Source organism: Telmatherina bonti (assembly GCF_933228915.1).
Source record: "Telmatherina bonti genome assembly, chromosome: 4".
Lineage (NCBI taxonomy): Eukaryota > Metazoa > Chordata > Actinopteri > Atheriniformes > Telmatherinidae > Telmatherina > Telmatherina bonti.
The window spans coordinates 36,848,495-36,864,633 of record NC_136622.1 but is presented as its reverse complement, the minus strand read 5'-3'; the positions used below and the strand labels follow the sequence as shown (position 1 = coordinate 36,864,633).

Here is a 16,139-nt window from a genome sequence, read left to right as displayed (position 1 = left end):
GTCATCCTGAACAACAACACGCTGTTTTATCGTCATCCTGAACAACAACACGCTGTTTTATCGTCATCCTGAACAACAACACGTTGTTTTATCGTCATCCTGAACAACACGTTGTTTTATCGTCATCCTGAACAACACGTTGTTTTATCGTCATCCTGAACAACAACACGTTGTTTTATCGTCATCCTGAACAACAACACGTTGTTTTATCGTCATCCTGAACAACAACACGTTGTTTTATCGTCATCCTGAACAACAACACGTTGTTTTATCATCATCCTGAACAACAACACGTTGTTTTATCGTCATCCTGAACAACACGTTTTATCGTCATCCTGAACAACATGTTTTATCGTCATCCTGAACAACAACACATTGTTTTATCGTCATCCTGAACAACAACACGCTGTTTTATCGTCATCCTGAACAACAACACGCTGTTTTATCGTCATCCTGAACAACAACACGCTGTTTTATCGTCATCCTGAACAACAACACGCTGTTTTATCGTCATCCTGAACAACACGTTGTTTTATCGTCATCCTGAACAACAACACGTTGTTTTATCGTCATCCTGAACAACAACACGTTGTTTTATCGTCATCCTGAACAACAACACGTTGTTTTATCGTCATCCTGAACAACAACACGTTGTTTTATCGTCATCCTGAACAACAACACGTTGTTTTATCGTCATCCTGAACAACAACACGTTGTTTTATCGTCATCCTGAACAACAACACGTTGTTTTATCGTCATCCTGAACAACACGTTGTTTTAACGTCAACAACAAGCTACGACTGAACCTCCCCGTCCAGAACCAGAAGCGAGGCGCCACCTGTCTGCTGCTGCGTTCAGGGTCACGACCTTCCAGAATGATCCATATCTGGATAAAAATAGCGGCTCTTCGGGTTTATTCGGCCCAAACAGAAACGACCAAACTCCCTGGAAGTCGCCGCCAGCCCTCGGATGAGCGACGGTGGAATATTCCCAGCGTTCCAGCCATGGGAATGTCATAGAACAGGAATGTTTCCATTGTGTGGGAATGGACCGAGGTCAGTGGCCGTGATGGATGATGATGATGTTTAAGACGAAACACCCTCAGCCACTAGTCTTTGTCTGAAAGCTGAGAGTTTCTGACTTCTGCTTTGACTCAGTAAAAACCAGTAAAACCAGCGTGTGCTAGTGGACCATAAACACACCTGCCAGCTTGATTCCCATCATGAAGACACTTATTGAGACTGGTTTTGTCACCATCACTGGAAACTAGAATTCTCTGGAACATGATAAACATCTCTCTGCTTCCAGTCGTCCCAGTTCGTCTAAATCCCTCCCAGTAGCTGCAGCAGTCTGAGCAGCGTCTCATTTCCATGAGAACCAGCCGCATTCGTGTGTCTGGGACGATGGAAACTTCTCCGTCTGTGGGAACGGAAAAATCCAGCGTGATAACTCCCCTGCTGCTGCTGAGGACGATGATGAAGATTAGGGGTGTTTGTTTTCACATGACGACATCTTGACCTCCACGCCGACCAACATCCTACAACCTCTCTCTCATCATACATCAGTCAGAACAGCCTCTGATGTTTAGGTTTTTTAGGGGTCAGCAAGCGCACCATGCACGTAGACAGACACCAGAAAATACTGGAAAATACTGGAAGTCCGACGGTTCACCGCGACCTTTTTCTACGTGTCGGAGCAGTCGGTCTGACAGGAGCAAAAACATCTACTTCTACCCATCACATCACGAACGTTTGTCAATTCGACGTGAAACTTTACGTTTCCACGTAACTCTGAAGCTTAACGTGACACAACCGGTTTGTTTTGCGAGCTTAGCTTAGCTTAGTTTAGTTAAATTAGCTTAGCTCGGCTTAGTTTAGATTAGTTTAGCTTAGTGTATAGTTTAAATTAGCTTGGTTTAGTTTAGCTTAGCTTAATTCAGTTTACAGTTTAGCTTAGCTTAGTTTAAATTAGCTTATCTTAGTTTAGATTAGCTTAGCTTATAGTTTAAATGATCTTAGTTTAGTATAATTTAGCTTAGCTTAGTCTAGCTTAGCTTAGTTTATAGTTTAAATTAGCTTAGTTTAGTTTAAATTAGCTTAGCTTAGTTTAGTTTAGAGTTTAGCTTAGCTTAGCTTAGCTTAGCTTTCCTTAACTTAGCTTATCGTATTTGGAAGTAACAGTGAAAGTTAGTGGTGAAAACATGAAAACACACCAGATTTTATCCAGACTCATTTCCATCCGTTGCTATTTGAAGATGTTAAAAGCAAAGTTTAAAAATATCTAAACAGATAAAATGATAAATCAGAGAATAAAGTAAACACATGAATAAGTCGCTCCATGTCCAAGCTGCCAGGTGTTCACACACACCTAATTCACATAAACTACTCCATGCAGTAAGGGGTGGGCATATTCATCGCTATGAAACACGTACCGACTCATAATTTGCTTTTCTGAATATTTAAATGACAGAAATGCAGCTGGAAAGATCTGCAGGAACATAAAAGTTACGTTTGCTGCCCAGACACTTTAAAAAGGACGGACCTGTCCGTCCCTCTAAAGTGTCCACAAGGGGGACAAACAGCTACCTTAGCAGCTACTGTTGGCGAGCAGGAGATTAAACCTCTTTACTAGCCGGGTCCGATGTGAACAACTCGGAGGTGAAATGTTGACGTTTGGTCTTCCATATCACACCATGACAATATTGTTCTGATGCTGCAGAAGAAAAGAAAAAGCAGCACCGGGTTCGTCCAGTTCTGGAGGGGAACTGGTTTAGTCCAGGACCTGAAGCCGGGTTCGTCCAGTTCTGGAGCAGAGAGTGGAACTGGTGTAGTCCAGGACTGAACACGCTGTCAACACGCCTTCTCTGATTGGTCCATTCTGAGAGCAGACCTGAACAAGACTTCCTTTGGAAGCTGTGTAAAGCCAAAATAACGGTAAACCTAACGAAATGTTGCAGCAGCTCCGCTCCAGCCGAGGTGGGAGGAGCTTCTTGTTCCGAACTTTTGCCTTTTTTCTGACGATTTCATGGAAAATGAGGAATTTTTGGACACTGAATGGAGCAGCTGTATAAAAGCAGCCAAGGAGTGAGACTGGAGAAAAAAAGATGCACTGAAAAGCTTAATAATCGTAATCGGGTTGAGTCATGCGGTAGCTGCGATGGTGCACTCCGACCACAGACTCCCACCAGGTTAAAAACAGAATCTGGGAAAATTCCTTTGATACCGAGGTTTAGGCAGAAGAAGCAGGAAGGTGTTTGGTGTCCTGCTGAAGCTACTTCCTCCTGAAAAACATTCAGATTCTCCGTTTCTGAATGTTCCCAACCCAGACAATCAAATTCAGATGTAATCAGAACCGTTACAGGGTCAGTATTTCCGTAACACGGCGTGATGTAATGTGTAAGTCGATTAGACAGCAGGCCGAGCTGCAGGCCATGTGTCGTGGTATTTCTTTTGAGTCATGTGCAGAGTAATAATAGCTGCTGTTCAGCTGCTAAAAATAAACCAGAACAAACATGTCGGAGTCCAAAAATAACATAAAACACGACGACTGCGGGATATTTTTACTCCTTCGCATCATTTTTATCTTTTTAAGCTCACAGAAACCAGGTTTACTGCTCTCAGCTTTCTGAAACCAGCTGAAGTGTTGCATGCTGGGACAGCAGCGGTATCTCCTTTTACTGCCGTTGCTTCCTGGTTTCATCTTAGTTTTGTTTGGATAAAAGATGATAATCTTCCACTGGTTTTCTCCCACCATCGGTCATTAAAACACTCATTCAGATCTGCTGGGAGCAAAATTCTTCTTTACACTTTCTAACATTTTCAGTGACTGAATGAAACGAGTCATTTTAACGACTGATTGATCTGCAGCGAGCATGTCGATCAGTTTGCACCGCACAGTCAGACCCCACTGATCAGAAGCAGTTGATTTGTTAGCATTAAAGTAAAATCACATCAACAGTCCTTCCGGGTCTCAGGGTGTATTCCCATCAGGATACTTTGATAGACTCTGTCCGATTGGGGACTCGGCTCAGCTGTAGGGGGGTGTATCCATGCAGACAAAGATCATGTTCACGTTGCACTTTGGTCAAACCAGCCAAACCATTCGAATAATAAATCCCCATTCCCACCAGAGGTGGCGCTGCACTGGTATTTAGCAGAAGAGAGGACAAGACCGACGTGAAGAAGAAAACTGATTTTGGGTTTTTTTTGGGTGCCCATTTGATTTAATTTGCAATTCTAACAATTCTTCGATATTGCTGATTTTTGTAGATTAAAAACAAAATAAATGTATAAATATCTTTTACTCGTCTTTTTTTTTTTTTTTTTTTATTTCAATGAGGAAAAAACAACAGCCAGACCATCATCCTGCTGCTAAAACGCCTAAGAAGACCAGTAAAAAAAAGAGCAAAAAAATTACAAAAATTTTACAGTGGATTAATTTTATTTGAAAAATAAAATCGACTTTAAAATTGTGAAGCAAAAAATGTCATATTTTCAATTTTTCCAGCCCTAGTTTTTATTGTGTCTTATGCAAGTATACTGCAGAAAATCACTGCAACAATGGACACAGTATGAACACCAGACGAGGCAGAGGACCCTTAACGCCATCGCTATGGATTTACCCACAATGCAACGCTACGCTACATGCAGAAAGGGACTTTTTCATAGTTCACTTCCTGTATTTAGTTCGCCTGAAGCGAACCGAGACCTGCGTTTGTAGGCGATTCGATCCAAACCAGGATTCGTTTGGCGCGTTCACATTTCCCCAAATGAAGCGGCTTTCCGAGCAAACGGACTCGGATCAGACAGGCAGATGTGGACGCGTCCTAAATAGTGTTCTTACAGTTTGTTTCCATCTTTTGTCGCCACCATGACAACATAAAACAGACAGAAGGTAAAGTTACTGTAAATTTCTTCTGCTTTGTCACGAAGAATAAATCCTACGTTAACTCAGCCCGCTGCCGCCATTTGCTCCGCTTTAACCGGACCGCTTGCAGGGATAGTCCGGCTGGTTTGGTGCAGTATGAACACCAAGCGCTCCAAAGAACCGAACTCTGGTCCGGTTGAAAGGCCGGGTTCTGGATTGTTCTACTAACGGATCATCCAGCAACAGGAAGTGCCGTCTGCCAACCGCAATAAAGTCAGAAGAAGGAAGAAGTGATGCAGATTGCTGTTTGGGAGGAAAAACAACGTTAAGACGACTGGAGTCCTGCACAGGTCCAGTTTTACCCACCAGAACCGGTTAGGACAACCAAACCAACAACCCGACCCGCAAGTTAACACACGTCCCTTCATCACTTTTCTTTATTCAGTCTCATATTTAATGATTTTTATCATGATTAGTCGTGTTATTTTGGAATAAGTGGACTGATAGGGTCGCATGTCAGCAGCAGTTTATGCACCAGCTCTCGTCTAACCATCATTAGCTTGACGTGTTTTCTCTGAGTGTTACGTTCTGACTACAACTAAAGACATCGACCTTTTATTCCCACAACTTTTAGTCAAATAAAACCAATCCGTCTGGATCAGAAAGCAGGAATAAACACTCGTTTAGGTTTTTCCTCATGTGTCTGTGACATCAAACAGCTACAAGATCAACCTGAAGCTTAAAACAACAGACCCACAAAAAATACGATTTAGCTCATCGTCACGTTAGCAGCTAGCTAGCCGATTAGCTAACAGAGATGGCGAGAGTCATGGCGTTCTTCCTTTTCGGCTGTTCGGGCATCGGTGGATGTTGCTTTTTATAAAATGCTCCTAAACTCTCGTGCTCGTTGCCGCTCACCAAGACTGTTTGGCCGTAAGTTTACCGCGACGTCACGGCTGATTTAGAATGCAGTCATGGACAGGAAGGCAGGCGCGGCAGCGGCGATGGTGGCGGCGGTGGCGTTGAGAGAAAATAAAGCTTAAAAAGGAAAAATGTAAAATGTCAGCGTGAACGAGACTGTGGCTGTAAGTATCGACTGCAAGCAAATGCAAGTAATCAGGTTTCTTTCATCTGTACAGAAAGACACACTAGTTTAAATCCACACACACACACACACACACACACACACACACACACACACACACACACACACACACACACACACACACACACACACACACACAGAGATTAGGTTTTAATCCCTCATCCCGCACTCGCTGCTGTTTAATCACGATGTGATTGGTTTAACTAATTAATCAGTCTTCACCAGAGAGACGTTGGCTACATTACAGATCAATTATCTGATTAAAATCAATCTGATCAGATTCCAGCTGGAATTCCACGATGGAAAGGTTTTAGTATTGATCTGCTAAATGCTGGCAAAGATGATGGTTTTATTGTATTCAGACCCTTTCAACCATCTAGATCAGGAATATCCTCCATGTATCCCTGCTCCAACACACCTGACTCACACTAATCAGTCATTATCACTGGATCCATTCAACAGAAGCCCGGTGTGTTGGAGCAGGGAAACATCAAACGGACGGCGGCCTGGTCTAGAAGATTTATCGTTAAGTCTTCACTGTAACTCATGATGTCACGGTGACCTCCACCTGGTTCATGCATGTAAGAAACGTGTGTACTACAGCTGTAACGATATGCTTTTTTCCGGATTAGATTAGATTTTTTTGGGTGCTGATTCAATTTACATTGTGATTCTCACACTTGTTTGATATTAATGATTATTGTAGATTAAAAACAAAATAAATGTATAAAACTTTTTTTTGCTTGTCATTTTTCTTCATTTAAATGAGGAAAAAACAACCCAGTATCCAGACCATCATTCTGCTTCTATAACGCCCAAGAAGACAAGTAAAAAGATCAATAAAAACTATTAAAAAAATTATATGGGAATCGATTTTTTTAACAAAAAAAAAAAAAAAAAAAAAAAAAAAAAAAAAGAATCGACTTTAAAATTGTGAAGCAAAAAAAAATCCCAATTTTTTATTAGATTTTCCCACCTCTAGTGTGTAGGTTCTTTTTAACGCTACGATGGTCTCAGTCAGGTTTGCCGTCTGGAAGGAAACATTAAATGATGCTGATTAAAGAAAGTTTCAGGCGCTCCACGTCTAAAATCTCCTGGCGGAGGTGGGAATGAATGAATGTTCAGACAAGGCAGAAAGTTCATGCACATCCTTAAAAAAAAAACTTAATAAATAATCAATAATCAGCCCACAGTTAGAGACAGAGCTCCAAGCTCTAACTGCCAGACTTTCTTCAGAATCATCTTTTTATTTAGATTTATTCTTATTTTTCACTTCACTATTAGGATAAATCAGCTTAAATCAGAAGCGTTGCTTCAGTCAGAACCAAGTCGTCCAGCTCACCGGTTGTTCCAGAGGATTTTCACATCATTTCTTCTGCACACAGCTTTAATACCAACACACACACACACACACACTCACTCAACCCTAAATCCTCGACATAAACACGACCAACTAGCGTCCCACTGAGCAGGTTTCTACACGCTACACGTCTGCTGCATTATTCACAGCAGCTTCAGCCTTTCAGACACTTTCTGCTCAGATGGCTGCTCCTGATTGGACGGTTGGAGCAGACACACCTGAAACGCGGCCTTTTCTGTTTTCCTGTTGAACGTAGGAACGCCGGCAGCTTTCCCATCATAAGCTCCTGTCATCCTGGAACCTGGATTTCTGATGAATTTTACCAGCATATCTGCAAATTCAGAGTTTCCTCCACAATTCATAACGCCAAGACGACGGCAGGACATCCGGCAGGTTGTCCGTTATTGGCTTTATTCAACGTCTTTCATTGATTTCCTTTAATTCCTTGGATGGAAATCTGTGTGTTTTTAAGGCCTTTTTAAGGCCTTGAATGTAAAGTTCTACATTTTAGCCGTTCAGACTTGTTGGGACGCAGCAGGAACCCTGGAAATAAGTGCAGGTTCTGTAGAATCCATCCTGCCGCGGGTCAATGCTGCAGTTTAAACGTCACAACCTGCTCATCAATAGCTGCGGAGCCTCTCCAGCTGTTTGTTTATCATCTTCAGGTGCCATCAGCTGGAAACATGTTTCCTGACCAGCAGATGATGAAGCTGAACGTCTAATGGAACCATTATAATATCCGTTTTTAATGGTTTGAGGTTCTGCAAACTGGATGTCCTGATAAGACCGGGAGGAGCCCACCGACCGGACTTATCTCACACTGCAGCTCAACATTAATGCATTAAAATGTTCAAACTGGACTGATTATTGTTCATCAGCTGCTGTTTGTAAGTAATATGTGTTTTATTACAGGCTGATGAAACTTGCACTATAATAACTGACATAATGACTGTAATAAACGGATAAATACACTCTATATCAAATACCAAGTACAATAAACTGATTTAGTATCGGAAAATATCTGATCTGATGTCGGACTCTTGTTAATCACATAAACACAGACCGAGTCTCGTCTGATTGATAGCTTTCAGGGAAAAAAAAAGAAACACTTAAAGATAAGACTCGTTCAGCTTGATGCCGTTATTAGACAGTATCAGAGTCGTACTGGTGTCGGCGATACTGGCCCGGTAAAGCCAGGCTAGAACCTTCTTCTCTGCTTCAAACCAGACTGAAGGTCTGTTTCTGAGGTCGTCCGTCTGAAACGTCACGTCGCTGCCGTCAAACATCCATGCAGCCTTCGTCATGGTCAGCTCAGGTCATCCACCGGGTGGCAGTGCAGAGTTCATTGTAGGATTGATGCTCCGCATAAACACCAGAAGAAGGAAACCATGCAGGTTTTTGCTGTTCCCAACTTTCTGGTGTGTTTTCCTCATAGACTGTATATAAAAGATGGGCGGAGCCTCTGTGACGTCACCCGTAGGTTTCTGAAGGGCTGAATTGAAGCTCGGTGGGCAGTTCCTACCATCACCATCTTGGCAGGGGCATGTGTGTCGTCTCGCCCGGGAAATACAAATATGGGCAAAGAGGTGGAGCTGAGAAGGGGCTGTGACACCATGATGTCAATCATGGTGGATGATTGACATCGAGCGAACTCCGAGCTTTCTGAAGCTAAAAGCTAACCGAGCTAACCTGGAGATAACTGAAGCTAACCAGCTAACAGAGGTAAGCGGGCTAAAGCTAAGTCACATTGTTAACCGGCTAAAAACTGCGGTTGTTCTACGTTCTTCTGACTTGAAGCGGGAAATGGGGTACCTGTCAATCAAAAGGACACGCCCCTAAACGGGCGAGTTAGAAAAAAATTCACTCCCCCCACAGTTGTCATGAAGGTAAACCTGACCTATTAAACCTAAAAAGGATTTTTGAAACAGCTTGTAAACATGTTTATTTCTGCTGTAAACGTGTTTATTTCTGCTGTGAAGTTGGTCTTTTTAACATGGGAGTCTATGAGGATTTGCTGTTTTGCAGCCCCTAGTGGATGAAGGGGAACTGCAGTTTTTGGGATTTCCACATGGGCTTCACTTTTGCCACTTGGTTTTACTTGGCGGTTTCTGCGTTGTCGTCTTCTTCCCGGTTCTCTTTTTCTCTGGTTTGTTTCTTCCTCTGCGATACAACTCAACACTGCCCCCCGTGGTTTCCGGTGGTACTGCTCCGATTTATAAATCAAGTGACGGAAAGCTAAGCTCTTTGAAAACAGAACAAATCATCCAGAAAACCACCTGGATCCACCTTAAGTGAGAAAAGCTGTTTTTCCCAGAGCAGGGACTTGAACCTGTGTCCTCCAGACCCGAGCCCACCTCTACGACCACTCGGCTGCTGGCTGTTAGCTGTTCTGGGCTGAGACTAAAGGTGAAAGCCTGCACCTCGTCATGTTCAGGCAGAGATCAGACGCAGGAGGAACTGCCGTCATTCAGGAGCAAAGCGGGAAAACACTCACTAAAGCACACAGATGATGTCAGTGTGATTTCATCTGGTCTTGTTTGCTCTCACAGTGCAGGCGCGCATGTGTGTGTGTTGTTCTGGTCTGGGTGTGTTGAACTCAACTAATCAGCCGAGTCTGATAAGTTCGGCGCTGCAGGCAGCAAAGTTTGGCAGCAGAGCGGTAGAGAAAATCTCCTCCTGAGCGGCTGGTTGATGAAAATCTTTAGTTTATGCTGAAAATCAGCTTTTGGCAGGTAAAACGGAGCATGTCGTCATGACGACGTGACAAAGACGACTTCCTGAAGCTCAAACTGAGAAGAGTTTAAATCTGCTTTCGCTGTTCAGGAGAAAACAAGACAATATCCGATCAATCGCCCGGTATCCAGACATCACTCTGTTGCTATAACGCTCAAGAAGACAAGTTAAAAGATCAATGAAAACGTTAAAAATGACAAAAAATTTTATAATGGATTATTTTTTATTTAGTTGGAAAAAAATAGATTTAAAACAAAAAAAGAAAAAATCAGTCGAGCCTGTCGGTAATTTTCCCATCAGCGTTCAGCTAGGCCTGTCGCAATAAGCAATAAATCGATTGATCGCATGATAAGAAAAAATGTGCGAAATAATAATTTTCATTTGTCTCTTTTCTCATGTCACATTTGTTTTAAGACAATATTAACTAAACACGGCAATATAACAAGTTTCCATCTGCACCTAAAACACTGCAGTTTTCCCAGCTGGGAAAAAAAGCTCTAAACAGGCTAGCTCCATCTTCCCGACAGTCCACGATCCCTGTGGAGTTTAACCGACAGATTAACTACTAACAGGACGACAACATGGCGTGCGCTCAGACACCTGGTTGGTAAAGCGACGCTTCCCTTTAATATTGTTAAAAAGGCGACATTTTTAAATCGCCTTTTTAACTATGATAAATCGCCTGGATGAACATTTATGTTACAAACGGCTTTTCCACAATTTTACAATGACATGAAAAATGGTATTTTACCATTCCAACTCTGGTCGCCAGCACTGGGAACGTTCAGACCTGCGAGCGTTCAGACCTGCGAGCGTTCAGACCTGCGAGCGTTCAGCACTGGGAACGTTCAGCACTGGGAACGTTCAGCACTGGGAACGTTCAGCACTGGGAACGTTCAGACCTGGGAACGTTCAGACCTGCGAGCGTTCAGCACTGGGACTGGGAGCGTTCAGCACTGGGACTGGGAGCGTTCAGCACTGGGACTGGGAGCGTTCAGCACTGGGACTGGGAGCGTTCAGCACTGGGACTGGGAGCGTTCAGACCTGCGAGCGTTCAGACCTGCGAGCGTTCAGACCTGCGAGCGTTCAGCACTGCGAACGTTCAGCACTGGGAGCGTTCAGCACTGGGAGCGTTCAGACCTGTCAGCGTTCAGCACTGGGACTGGGAGCGTTCAGCACTGCGAGCGTTCAGCACTGCGAGCGTTCAGCACTGCGAGCGTTCAGCACTGCGAGCGTTCAGCACTGCGAGCGTTCAGCACTGCGAGCGTTCAGCACTGGGAACGTTCAGCACTGGGAACGTTCAGCACTGGGAACGTTCAGCACTGGGAACGTTCAGCACTGGGAACGTTCAGACCTGCGAGCGTTCAGACCTGCGAGCGTTCAGACCTGCGAGCGTTCAGACCTGCGAGCGTTCAGACCTGCGAGCGTTCAGACCTGCGAGCGTTCAGACCTGCGAGCGTTCAGCACTGGGAACGTTCAGCACTGGGAACGTTCAGACCTGCGAGCGTTCAGCACTGGGAACGTTCAGACCTGCGAGCGTTCAGCACTGGGAACGTTCAGACCTGCGAGCGTTCAGCGCTGGGAACGTTCAGCGCTGGGAACGTTCAGACCTGCGAGCGTTCAGCGCTGGGAACGTTCAGCGCTGGGAACGTTCAGACCTGCGAGCGTTCAGCGCTGGGAGCGTTCAGCGCTGGGAGCGTTCAGCGCTGGGAACGTTCAGCGCTGGGAGCGTTCAGCGCTGGGAGCGTTCAGCGCTGGGAACGTTCAGCACTGGGAACGTTCAGCACTGGGAACGTTCAGCACTGGGAACGTTCAGCACTGGGAACGTTCAGCACTGGGAACGTTCAGCACTGCGAGCGTTCAGACAAAACCATCTCAAACTGGAAGAAGGAACCAGTATGTTCCTGTACAACCAGAAACATGAACTGGAAATCGGGTCTGATGGAGGAATGGATCCACTCCAGAACCCGGATCACCTACTGGACGCCGCTTGGGAGCGAACTGGAAACAGGTTGGTCCGATGGCGGCTGACATCCTGCGGTCCGCCAACACCATGACGACCGTCCACCAGATGACTTTGTTTCATAAACACACAGATAAACACACACAGAACGTCTTTGTTCCTTTCTGATATTCATCAGCAAACCGCTGGCTGGCATCGAACGGGCGGCGGGGAGGGGAGGGGGGGGTCGGGACCCCAGAAAACAGCCTGGCTTTGTGTCTGTTGGTGGTTTTTAACCGATCCTGGGTCTACTTCCTGTAAACAGAACCAGCCAAGCAGCTTGCGTCGAGTTCAGAGACAGACCGATGCTTCCCATACGATGCAGAAGGAAGCGCTTACGGTGTCGCTGCTTTATGTGCACGTCGCTTCGATTTGGGACGGTCTCTGCTGAGATGTAACACTCTGAAAGCAACGAGGTTCAGTCTAAACTTGCATCATTTGTGTCCGTTAACCCTTTAAAATCTGCCTAATCTGCAAACGCCATCACTTATGTCATCTCGTGTTTCGACGCCTGTAGGCTAAACTGTGATGGTCATGTGACCCTCCAGCTGGTCTACAGAGGTTTTCCAGCGTTTCTATCCGTCCAGGAGGTTTACAATCCAGACACAACATGTAGTGTTTATTCAGAGACTCTAGATGGTAAATCCACCATTATTTATCACATCTTCATCACCATCACTACCATGTTGCTAAGAGACCAATATTTTCACCTGGACATGATGATGAAGACACTTCCTGTCAGACTTTCCATCAATCAGAGAGCTTAAACTGACGGTAATGTCCAATCAGAAGCAGCCAAAGATCAACAAGTGATGAGAAAAGGAGGAAAATAATGATCCTCTATGGCTGGAATAAAGCCAAGAAGATGTTTGGGATGCAGCTGAGGTGGAGGTGCTGCAGTGAGGATAGCAGGTAGATAGTAGCAGGAAGACGTGTGGAAACATGGAAACACTGTGTGTCCCACAGGGATCTGTACTCAGCCCACTTCTTTTTCTTTTAATATAAATAAACACAAATCTGCCTCACATTTAGCCAAAACTCTCAAACAAAACATATAAACGTGTAAATGTTTGGTCACTGCTGATCTGTGTTATTTCTACTAAGTTCTGTTTTGTTCTTCTAGTTGGTCTTATTGCTGTTTTATTTATTAAAACCGTTACTTTACATCATTATAATCCATGAAATGAGCGTTTGGGTTTAAATGATTAAACATTCACCAGGTAGTTTTTCTTTAAAGCCCCTCAGAAGCAGCCCACCCTCCAGTTTCCTACCCGCCGCCCCGCGCTGACATCCAGCGACCCTCCCCAGGGAGGACCACCGGCCCCACGCCCCCACCGGGCGGATACAGACTCACACTCGGCCGGGCTTGTCTCACCTGTGTCGCGGCTCTGAGGACACGGAGTTACAGCTCTGAACCGAAAGCAGCGTGGAGGACTTCCGTGGTCCCAGCGGCGACGGCAGCAGGCTGCTGTTGGACGGGGACGGGGACAGCAGGTTGCAGTTACCCGGCGAGGGGAACGAGCCTCGGCGACAGCCCAGCAGGACCTCCGCGCTCCCCGCGTCGTGGAGGCTGGTGTCGGACGGAAGTACGAGAATAGGCGGTACGGTGAGTCCAGCCTTCGATGCCACGGTGGGGATAACGTTCCCGCAGCTCACCGACGTGGATAAACTGGAAAACGTCCCGTAGCTGTTGCTGTTTCCGGGCTCTGGACAAAGCTCCGGCGCCGCCGCGGCCGCCAAGCCGGAGCTGGCTCCCTCAAAGTCGGGCTCTTTGTGGTGGCGGCCGCCTGCGTTCTCCGCTGCGCTGCTGCGGACCGGCCGGCCGTCCAGGGAAATGTTGCTGAGAAACAAAAGAGCGGCTTGTCTGTGGCGGGAGTTCTCCCGGTTCCTCCGGCTGAATTCGAGGCTTCCCAGCGGCTTCTTGCCGCCAGCGGCGGCCGCCAACCCGGCGCTCTGCTGTCCGCACGCCGCCGCCGCCGCCATGGCTCCGGACTCACTGAGGAAGTCAAGCAGCTCGCGACTTCTGTCAGATCCCTTTTACCCGGCGCGAGACCGCGTTACGCCCCTCTGCGCTCTCATTGGTCCAACACGGACTACGTAATGACGTTTACAAGCAGCGCACGCTGTAAACATTGCGGACACGACCAGTCATGATGTTGGCTGCAGTGTTGGATCTGTAATAAAATAAAATAAAATAAAATAAAATAATATAAAATAAAATAAAATAAAATAAACGTGGAAGTAATGACGTTTACAAGCAGAGCACGCTGTAACCAGTGCAGAGGATCAATCATGATGTTGGCTGCAGGGTTGGATCTGCAATAAAATAAAATGAAATAAAATAAAATATATAATAAATTAATTAATTAATTAATTACTTAAAATAAAATAAATGTGGAAGTGATGACGTTTACAAGCAGAGGATAAAAAAATTATGTTGGCTGTTGGGTTGGATCTGCAATGAAATAAAATAAAATGTTGGAACGTGGAAATAATTACGTTTACAAACAGAGCATGCTGTAAACAGTGCAGAGGATCAAGCAAAATATGTACTGGATGGTTCAATCTGCAATTAGTTCAAATGATTTTAATTTAACAAAAGACCTTTTTTTTTTTTTTTTTTCTTAAATGAAATGAACAGGTTTCATTTTGCTGGACAGTAGCCGAGGCGCCTGCAGCTCTGATTGGCTGTTGCCCTACGTGTAACTAAAACCTCTGTGGATTTTCTCTGTATTGATCCTCGCAGTGACACCAAGGCTCACCTGAATGAACCTGACTGGTTTACTGGGATGTCCTGCATGACTATAACCTGCTAAATATAACCTGCAGGACATTGCACACACTAATCCCTGCGGCTTGGACTTTGTTGCCATGCGCTCACCCCTTGATCCCCTCTCCTGCATCTGTACCAAATCAAATGAACCGTATCTGACCTTCCAGATAATCTGAAGCAGGATAGCAAATCCAAAGCCGACTTCTTTTCAATTCAGTTTGATCTCACTGGGAATTTGTCATTTATTATGCAGCACAAGTGTGTTTTTCCCTTGTGCTAGCTGGGGGCTCGTAACGAGACGGTTATTTCTCTCATCCTTTAAGATGTAGCACCACACTGACACACTGGATTATTTGTGTCTTTATGGCTCCCTTTCCTTTCTGACATGCGTTTTTCACTAAAATGTTCAACACAGCCGAACATTACAGAATAAATACCTCGCTGGTTTAAGGTGATCATTTCAGAATCACGTTTTAACGGAACAGAAATATTTCTGTTGGACAGAAAAGTGAAAACTGAGTAAAATGACAGAATCAGGTCCAACGAGAAGAGGCAAAAGAAAACTGGACTCAGGATTATCGGTCTCTCTGTGATGATGTAACGCCCGGGTGCACATGACAAGCAGGATTGTGTGCATCGTGCACGCTGTGTGTGTGTGTTGGTTGGATGATAACAAGGCAGATGTGATAGTAAATACCACCTGGATGATTGCAGGGATTACAGAGCTGTAATCTGATGATAAGGGTAGATTCATATGTTGTGTCTGCTGCAACACACACGTTTGTAGAGCTATTCTTCTGAGGGCAGTGTGAAGCAGAGACAGTCCTGCAGGTTTTACATGTTTTTCTGTTCAACAAGAAGCCGTTGGTCTGTTTTTCATTCTTTTCATCTAAAACCTGCAGGACTGGAGTTGTTCATCCTGGCATAAAGGCCTGGAAATGATCAGAGACTTCTTGTCTACACGGTTCCATTTGGTCTGCTATAAATGAACCCTGGTTCGCTTCTGAAGACGTTGTAGACCAACATGGTGGAAGTCTGACTCTCCTGCTGCTCAGACTGGACTGACTCTGCTGGGAACCGGATCAGTAAAACCAAAGTTGTGGAGACGGCGATGAGTTGGAGCGGACACACAGCCAGGGAAAGGAAGAAAGGAGAGAAGACAAGAGAAGAGAAGAGGAAGAGGAAGAAGATGATGCAGAAACAAGAAATAAATGCATCAGAAAGAGCTGAACGGTATGAAGATCACACTGAACTGTGTGACCTTCATATCCAGTATTTTCCTCCTGGTCTGGTTTAGTAG

At 45.0% G+C, this 16,139-nt stretch overlaps 1 protein-coding gene across 1 annotated transcript in view; it reads right to left on the bottom strand.

Moving 5' to 3' along the window:
• cables2b (Cdk5 and Abl enzyme substrate 2b) overlaps positions 1–14,064 on the bottom strand; it is a 42,172-nt gene extending 28,108 nt beyond the window's left edge. Inside the window, exon 1 of the mRNA XM_079238878.1 lies at positions 13,442–14,064. Within this exon, the coding sequence (XP_079095004.1) occupies positions 13,442–14,049 (608 nt within the window). The 5' untranslated portion in view covers positions 14,050–14,064. The remainder of the gene's footprint in view (positions 1–13,441) is intronic.
• Between the last annotated feature and the right edge of the window lie 2,075 nt (positions 14,065–16,139).